We start from the raw sequence: 9,121 nt of genomic DNA, 5'->3' as shown, positions 1-9,121 counted from the left end.
TTTCAATAAAAGTTGCATATTCAGACTCAGCATACATCAAACATAAACACTTCCAAAATTCAGCCAAATCCCTCCAGTGGATCAAAAGTTAGCTGGAAGTCCTTTATGACCGACCGCAAGCACAATTTCCTGCCCAAAACAGTTCCATAGATTTGGGCTGTGCGGCCGGTCAATTTCATGCGGAAAAACGACTAAGTCCCATTTCGAACGGGACTTAGTCTCTGGAGCTGCAAGTTCCGTATGGGAGAAGGTAAGGGTCAGCGGTGTTCGGCAGAATGTGTAGCCGATTTTGGTTCCACAGAATCTTTAGCATACACCGCTGACCGCATTCGAGGAAACCAAGATGGCCGCCGCCACGTGCAATTGACCGGCAGTAACCTCACAGCCTGGGAGGTAAATTGCCTGCACACTTTAGCTTCTGGGTGGTCCGCCTGTGTGGTACTTGGTTCAGTAAGCCCCATTTACTGAACCAAGTGGGGGACAGCCAGGAACAAGTTATTTTACCGATCTGGGGACATAGTCTTAAAGGGGTATTGTTCAGCAAAGTCACAATATGTCCCCAGACGGTTCTTAAAGGGCCATACACACCCAATAAATGTTAATAAGTTTTCAGGGGCACAATCTTCCAGGGGCCATAGTCATGAGGCAGGAGGCTGGCAAACATGCTTCTCCACAATCCAGGGAAGCAGGGCAATTTCTCATTTAAAGGGCCAGTTACAAATAGCGATTTGTAACAAATAGTATGTAAACTCACCTGTCAAACCTGTTAATTGAGTCCTGTGCTCATGTACATTTAAAACTCCATAACCTCAGGCAGGAGAATTACTCAGAAATATTGAGTTCTCTCTTGTGTGAGTTACTGTATATACTCTTTGTGATTCTGGAAAGCATATGATAAAGAAATTACAGAATACGACCTGCAGTATTCTCATAGTTCCTTATATTCACATTACAATTATTTTAATTGAAATTCATGTTCATTTTGTGTGCGTTTTGTGTCTAGAAACTACCCTTATTGCAGGAAATAAAGATCCAAAGTTTATTAAATATCAACAAGTTTATTTTTTCGATTTACAAAATGTTTACTTTTTTTGTTTTAATATGAAAATATATGAAAGTGAAAAGAACATTTGATCAATGTTACAGAAAACAGACAAAAATAAATATCATTCACTTCATCAAAATATAAAAACAATTCATAATGCAAAGGATATATAAGGCACTTTCTGCTTCATTTTATCCGTAACAAACAATGTCTTCTGTTCCGAATCCTTACTCTTACTTTGGCACTGCAATGGAAAACACAAAAATATGTAAGGGACAAAATAGGTCATATCGAATACAGCTTTTGTTCATTTTGTTAATTTCACACTGTAGTGTAAAGGATCATATTACTATAATCGCAAAGTACTCTTTTTTAAAGAACTAAATACAATTTTATATGGGGAAGCTTGTCCTAATATGAGTGGACGATCGCAATGGACACGAGAGCCATACAATCACTGTGGCCAATACATTAAATTTAATGACTTGGGAAATGGGTGTAAGTCAGTTATGTGAGGGACATGGCAATGCTCACCAAATTTGTATGAAGCTTTGAATCCTTCATATTGGATGGAGAAATCAGTAAGAAATTGTAGAACCATTGAATTTCCACTTGAAGTAATAGAACGGGGATATTCAATACCACAAAATTGTCCTATCAGTGGAGAGGCAGCATCTGGTCCATTATAAATTGACAGAGAGTCACTTCTGCACATCCAATAGAACATAGGCTCAAGCTCAAAGTCGTTTATAGTCAAAGAGATCTATAAGAATCAAGAACAAATAATATGTTTTAGTACCCTGCATGTCACAAAACCCAAAGATAGATAGATGCCTTATAATGCCAGCTAATTAAGTTAATTCCTCAAATTGTACTTTTCCATCTGCCTTTTGAATCCTGACAATCAAACTTTATCAAACAAGAGCAAATGTAGGAGATTTCAAAAAGCCAAATTAATAATTTCACTATACAGAACATTTGTTATATATGATGATAGTAAATTACTAAATTGTAGCCATATTGGCAGAGTTTGAGTGTTTTTATATGAGACCACATGTTGGATTTCATTTTACAACATTTGTTGCAGCAGCAGAGATTGTTCTGGAGAGTCCACAGTATTTTCCTATAGAGCAATTGCTTTTTTCTTCCATGAAAAACATCATACCTTGTACTGAGGAGGAGCGGAAATTATCCATGTACAGTTCAAATTTGGAGAGTAGCCGGTCGGGTATCCAGGAGAAGTGAAGTTCTTTGCAGGAGCATAAAACTCACCTCCACATTGTACTGTAAGGGAAGGATTGATTTTAGTAAAGTAGAGTATAATTTCTATATGTTTTAAATATTTTTACTGATTTTAGAAAAGAAGAAAATGACTAACGTCAATTAAAATTAAATATACAAAGTTAAAAGTAATAACCTTTAAAATACATTTTCTTTTAGTAGAAAACTATTCAGAGGGACAGCTGGCATATTAATAATGCTAAAGGGAATGAACTACATGTGATTTATTTTTGATCTATAGTGTGCATGCAATAATATAGAGCATTCATTAATTTCCCCTAAAAAGTTAGCTCTTTAACAAGAATAATATCTAGGATAAAACTTGCATGATATATTTAGATATAGCAATAGAAGTACCTCCTGCTGCTAGCTTTGCATATTTTTGCACTTTTTAAGGGCATTGCGCCCATCTTTTATAAGACTTCACTCCCTGGTTTTGCTCTTTTTCTATCCATTTGAGATTTACCTTTTGCAACGGTCACAGTTCTACACAGAATAAGAGCTTTTCTAATGTAGTTCTACTTATATTGTTGTCACTTCATTTACAATAAGCTGGATGTAGAGAAAGTGCTGTTTTGTCAGCCCTCAAGAAAACCTTCATGTAGAGTTAAAAATGACATTTTCTAGTCTATATATTCTTCAAGATATTTAGAACCAAATGTAACATAGAAAATGAAACTTATAATTAACAGATTTCCTATATATAACACAATTTAATTATATACTTAGAATTATACCGCAATAAAACTTAGTTCACTGTGACTCGTAGCTAAGGAAAATGCTTTTTCACCTTTAGTGTAATGTGTCTGATGGATAAGGTCTTGTAAGATGTGCTATAAAATCAGAAATACAATAAGACCAGGAAACAAAGCAATGTTAGAATTACCTGACTTATAGGTGATATTGAAACCTCTTCCACTTCCATTCTGGTTAGAGACAAACTCAATGAGCACCTGGTTAGATAATGATGTCATTGGAAGGATCAGTGGCATACCACATGTCTTGTCTAATAGCACAGGAGACGTCTTACTGGGTCCATCATAAATTCTAATATAGTCTGCAGAGCAGCCAATAGAGGATTCAACATCAAGAAAATCAAATTTAAGAACAACCTGCAAATAATAATAAAGAAAAATGAATAATAAAATTTTACAATATTGTGAGGTAAAATGAGTTCACTGATCCTAGAATGTAATCAAAAATAAAAGCAAACATGGCAGTGTGGCTGTATACCATTAAGGGGGAACCAAAAACATATTACAATGGAATGAAATATACCTTAAGGACTTTATCCGTAAAGGCTGAATAAGCGGTTACCCCCCTTGAACTTTACTGCAAGGTACATGGTAATGCAACAGTTTATTACCTGTCCAGATGGAACTCTGATCAGCCAAACACAGTTGCTGTTATTGGGGTAACTATTTGGGTAGTTGGCTGAGGTCACTGTACCAGTGACATTACTAAGCAGCATTGAGCAGACATCTGCAAGTAAAACAGAAAAAGTGAGATCACGGAAGAAACATAGAAATCTGATTAGAGAGTTATTTTATACCATATTATTATATCTGTTCCTCTCCTGTTGGATCTCCCATTTCCAAGAACGATCTCACTCATGCAAACAATACCTTAATATCTTTCTGTCCTCATCCATATTTGTCTCACTTTCTATGTGCAGGTAGCACAGTGATCCGTTCTAGCTATAACCCAATGTTAGCAGATAAAGGAATCACATAATTGACAACTCACCACACTTGTAAAGGGCATTGATTTTAGAAACATCCAGGGTACTAAGTCCATCTCTCTGTCCGATGGGTTTAGAAGGATCAGGCTTAGGGATGATTGTGTTTTTTCCTGATGTGTTACTGAATGCATAGCTACAAAGAAGGAAGACAACCAACTGTCAATAAGCAGGACCTTTTTGTGAAATGTATTAAAGGAACACTCCATGAACACTGTAATTGTTATGGAGACAGTAATACGCTTGCACCTGTTTTACCTGGGGTGTCTGCTCTCTGCCTCTCAGCACTGCAGGACTTAGCGCAGGAAAACTTACAGAAGTGTCTAGCAGGAGCTTCCAGCTCTCAATATCAATAGAGGAGAGACAACTGATGTATCCCAAGAAAGATATCAAACTGTTAGCAAATTATTTAACTACTTAAATTAGGGAAGGGGCTCCAGGGCACTCCCGGCATTATAACCATTACAGTGTAATATAGTGGTTATGATGCTTTGAGTTTTTGTTTAATTACATTCAGTATTGAAAATCTATGTAGAACAGATAGGAAATCACTGGTACATTCTACCCATGGACATACAGGACATTTGGTATTGTATTTAGCAATGTACTTCAGAGAGGCAGTATGCTACTTACGTGGGATAATGCATCACAGAGTAGTAGTCATATTCCATATTCAGGTTATTCGTGTCCATCTTTGCAAAGCCACCAAGATTTTCTAAAAGAGAAAACAGACTTAAATCAATAACTGCTCAATGTTTCTAATAGGATGTTTAAGAATGTACCTAGATGATGTGTGGATACAAAGATCTATATAATTTGTTCCTCACTTCTCCTCAGTATTAACATGCAATGGAGTTAAGCTGAACTTAATTGCAGGATAAATCTTGAAATAATGGTAAAACGTCCCTCACTTTTTATTTATTACACTAATTCAGTTAAATTAAATAATATTAATTTAGTTAAACAAGTGTAAAATAAATACTTTATTGGCTCTTTGTTTTTACTTTTTATGATTTCAGAATTAATAAGTGAGTTACAATATTTTACTCTTACAGAGATTATGTATTTATGACATGGATTAGCACTGCACTGGTTACCTGGTGATATATACTCGGTCATAATGGTAACATAGTTATCACGGTCGCTCCGGGAATGCTCATGTTGAAATCCCAGACTATGTTCTAGCTCATGCTGAATGGTCCCTCTGGACATGCAACTTTTGGAATTTAAATATATATTCTGGGTGCCTCCAATTCTTCCAACATTGGATGCACAGCTGGTGACATAAAAAAAAGAATCATTATTAATTAAATACATTTTGAACAATATATTGAACAATCACAGATGTATGGTAGTCATAACTGGAGGTTCACTCTTATATATAGTGTATCAATACGTTTACATTAAACAACAGATCATAGGATACACCAGTTAAAATAGTATTAATTTGAATAACTAAAGAAAGAGAGTGCAAGCAAACCTTAAGGGCATAATAGATCTAAAAAGTATCCCTGCAGGTTTCTTGTACTGTAACAGCAACCCAAAAATTAATAAAATATAACTTTTAATAGAAAAATATTTAAAAAGAAAGCAGGGTCGCTATATAAAGATAAATATATCGGGGTGACACCGTTTTAGCTAATATCTCCCGTTTGGTTTTTCCCCTCTGTTTTTCCACTATTTATATTTATATAGCGACCCTGCTTTCTTTTTAAATATTTTTCTATTAAAAGATATATTTTAATAATTTTTGGGTTGCTGTTACAGTACAAGAAACCTGCAGGGATACTATTTAGATTTATTATGCCCTTAAGGTTTGCTTGCACTCTCTTTGTTTAGTTATTCTTTATCTAGGGGTTACCCCCATTAACTTCAAGCAACCTGACACATTCTCTTTACTTTTTCTCTATAGTAACAATAGTATTAATATGAGAACAAATTACTGATTCCCTATGTATTAATATGAAAAGGCTACAATTCAGCCCTTCATATGAGCTGGAAAGGTCTGTCTGTCACCTAAGTGAAAACATTTTAAAGCACGCACCCTTTGTAAATTACCTTGGGTCTTTTAAATTATACACTCCTGGTGTATCTCAACATATAAAAGAAAGGTTTCAGTACTTACCCTCCTGTTTCCACAATATTCAGGTAGGACACCTCGGTTGTATGATTAACAAATCGCACACAGGTTACAGATTCAATCTCTTGCATTGCATTCTTAAACAGATCCACCTGATCAGTAGCTACAAGAAAAAAAGGAGATAAGATTCTTCTTCTTCATGTATTAAATAAAATCCTTAAATTTGTGTAAATAATGACTGAATAAAACAAGAAAACTCACTGTATTTAGGGGAAAGGCTGTAAGGCACAATGACAGTCCCGTTTGCAGACTTTGGCCAGAAACATCCTGCATCTTTTATGGCACTGCGACCCGCTCTGTTTATGATAATATCACCATCGTATACCGGAATATTAAAGTCTGCAAATAGAACAGAAAAGGATAAAAGACCCCCATTCAGTTACAGTGACTTTACAGCAAAACCTTCAAAACAGATTTTTTTTTTCTAGATTAGCTCAGTTTTATTTAATTACTTATTTAATTGACTGTTTAGTATAAATAGGTAAATAAAGTTTCAAGCAATGCTGTGCACATCAAACTCATAAACTCTTTTAGGAAGAGGTCTTAGTAAAAATAAATCTCAATTGCAACATACCCTAAGAGTATATAGTGGGATCAGCATTGTCAAAATAAATTCTTAAGAAAAAACAACCACTTATCCACGTGCATTAACAACTTACCACCACGTAAAGACAAGAGTCTGGCTTGACTTTAATTATCTTACGTACTGTGATATTTAGATAAACAGACACGCAGACAGTTAGACAGAGAGAAAGAAAGACAGACAGAGAGAACATACCTGCACATTTTGTAGAACTTAAAAAATAGAGATAGATAGATAGATAGATAGGAGAGATTACTCAGACAGTGAGCATCAATATATCATGCAACTGATAGAAAAATACATGTATATATTTACTTTTGTTTCCACTAATAAGCCGGGTGAATACATCCAGAGTTTCTGTTTTATTTTCATCTGTGGGTAAAAATAGTGTGACATGGTAAATAAAGATACATACATTCTAACAGAAATTTATATTAATCATTACATTGGAATTTGGTGTTTTTTCTTGAATCTAAGATGTTTCAGTTTGTTCCAAATATCAAGAATACATAGCACCAGGATGGCTTCCAACCAAATCTGTTTGCTTAGTAAATCTTTCCAGTCAGTAATTCTAAATATTTTGTGCCTCATACTGAAAATTGAAAGGTAGATAATCACTTACATTGTTCTTCCAGTTCAGATGTGGAATCCTAAAAAACAAATAGTATTGGATTATTGAAAAGTTTTATGTGACATACATGGACATTTTCATTACCTGGACTTAAGGATTGAAGAGCAGTAACAAAATCAGCATTTAAGATGTAGAGTGTTACCTGAAATGGTTTTGGTATTGGAATACTTTGTGCAGGCCCCACCACAAAGACCAGTAGAACAATGATGAATGTCAGATCCATGCTTCTTGGTGAAGTGTTGTTATCAGAATGATGCTAACTTGCTACTCTCTCGCTCTATGTGAGTGCAGCCTTAGATGCCCCTTATATTCAGCAAGTGAGGGGACATTAACCAATCAGCAGACAGAATGGAAGATCTAAGCCATAATGCATGAGAGACCCTGGGGCCTTGTCCTGTCTTTCACAGGTAGAAACAATGAATTGCTGATGTGAGTATCGCAGGGAGTGTCTTTGGAGCCAATATTGCATGAGATTAAGTCAGTTTTCACATTAATACCTCATTATACATCTACAATTAGAGTAAGACATGTAGAAGGGTCACTTAATTATTATTCTCACCATGTGTTTTAAAGTGATAATTGTTTTATTTAATATAAAAATCTGATATCTACGTATAGAATATGCAGGAAAAGAAGAGGGAAAGCTCTAAAACTGGAAAAATAGGGAATCACCAGAAACCTATAGAGACAGTATATATCAAGTATGTAAACTATAAAAGTAGCAACAAATATCCAGGAGCTTTCTGAGGAAGTGGATGTAGTAATAAAACAGTTTAAAAATACACACTAAAATTTAGTGGTTATAAAATACACATAAATATCTTAGGTGTTCAATATGAGAAATTATTTGTATGGCATAAGAATCCTTAACCCTGGAAGGAAGAAATATCCCAGGGCAAATTTAACCCCTTGCCAGAAATTCTACTTTTATAAGGATAAAAGGGAGTAGCAAAAATATAGGAAATCGTTATATGTGTATCGTTTATTGACAGGCAAATTCAATATATGTTATATTCTAGCAGAGCCAGAACTGGTTGCTATAAGCAATAAAAATCGCTGAAAACAACTGAGAGTTAAAAAAAAAAAACATTTATTCCAAGATAGTAAAAAATATATAATTAAAAATGAGTCCACCATATGTGTACCAGTCAAATTAGGGTAAAAGATACAAAGCAATCTTATTACCAGGCACGGATGGATCTAGATGTTATTCGTGATCCTGTCTTTCAGATTCTGATCGCCGGCCTGGAATAAAGCCTTCAAAGTAGCAATAACATTAGATACTCCAGACCAGCCCTATGTTCATCAAAGGAAAAATTGAAAATCTGCCATTGCTCATTTACCACCAGTGACAGCAGTTTGTGGTAGCATTTTAGTAGTGGCTGTCAGTAAATCCCTGTTGCCACTTGTGAAATTGGCAGACACTGAACAGCGACTTATTGCTAAACGTAGTAGGTACTTTAGTGATAGGTACTTTAGCAAGTAACAGCTGGCAGGTAAAAAGTACCAATGACTGTAGATGTCTGGAGCTAATGAACCTAATTTCCACACAGAATTTTCTTAATCCAGGGCTCAACAAATCCCAGGTGCCAGGTCGCCATGGCGATTAGAAATTTTGCCCTGGCAACTGGGATTTGTCAGTCCGTTAGTTAAAGGGAACAATGAAGCGGCCGGCCAACTGAGGCAGCAGGCGAGGGGGCAGT

General features: G+C 35.4%; 1 protein-coding gene across 1 annotated transcript; it reads right to left on the bottom strand.

The window, feature by feature from the left end:
• Positions 1-1,278: 1,278 nt before the first annotated feature.
• Positions 1,279-7,641, bottom strand: LOC134610053 (embryonic protein UVS.2-like). The gene is made up of 12 exons (XM_063453218.1): positions 7,561-7,641; positions 7,410-7,437; positions 6,406-6,543; positions 6,190-6,307; positions 5,162-5,340; positions 4,698-4,779; positions 4,073-4,200; positions 3,693-3,808; positions 3,213-3,438; positions 2,211-2,329; positions 1,580-1,808; positions 1,279-1,289 (listed from the first exon to the last, which is right to left on the bottom strand). The coding sequence occupies exons 1-12, from the start codon at positions 7,639-7,641 to the stop codon at positions 1,279-1,281; spliced, it is 1,455 nt and encodes a 484-aa protein (XP_063309288.1).
• Positions 7,642-9,121: the final 1,480 nt, after the last annotated feature.

The sequence above is a fragment of the Pelobates fuscus genome, chromosome 1 (assembly GCF_036172605.1).
Source record: "Pelobates fuscus isolate aPelFus1 chromosome 1, aPelFus1.pri, whole genome shotgun sequence".
Lineage (NCBI taxonomy): Eukaryota > Metazoa > Chordata > Amphibia > Anura > Pelobatidae > Pelobates > Pelobates fuscus.
Note: the sequence above shows the minus strand (reverse complement) of the source record. Positions and strands in the feature narration are given on the sequence as shown.

Bases quoted from the DNA above. Each gene is read 5' to 3' on its own strand.
- LOC134610053 (XM_063453218.1), bottom strand. From the start codon at position 7,641: ATGGATCTGACATTCATCATTGTTCTACTGGTCTTTGTGGTGGGGCCT. The intron at 6,544-7,409 runs GTAAGTGATTAT...TTCTATTTGCAG, and splicing joins ATCTGAACTGGAAGAACAAT to ACTTTAATATTCCGGTATAC. The intron at 4,201-4,697 runs GTAAGTAGCATA...CCTTCTTTGTAG, and splicing joins TCTGTGATGCATTATCCCAC to CTATGCATTCAGTAACACAT.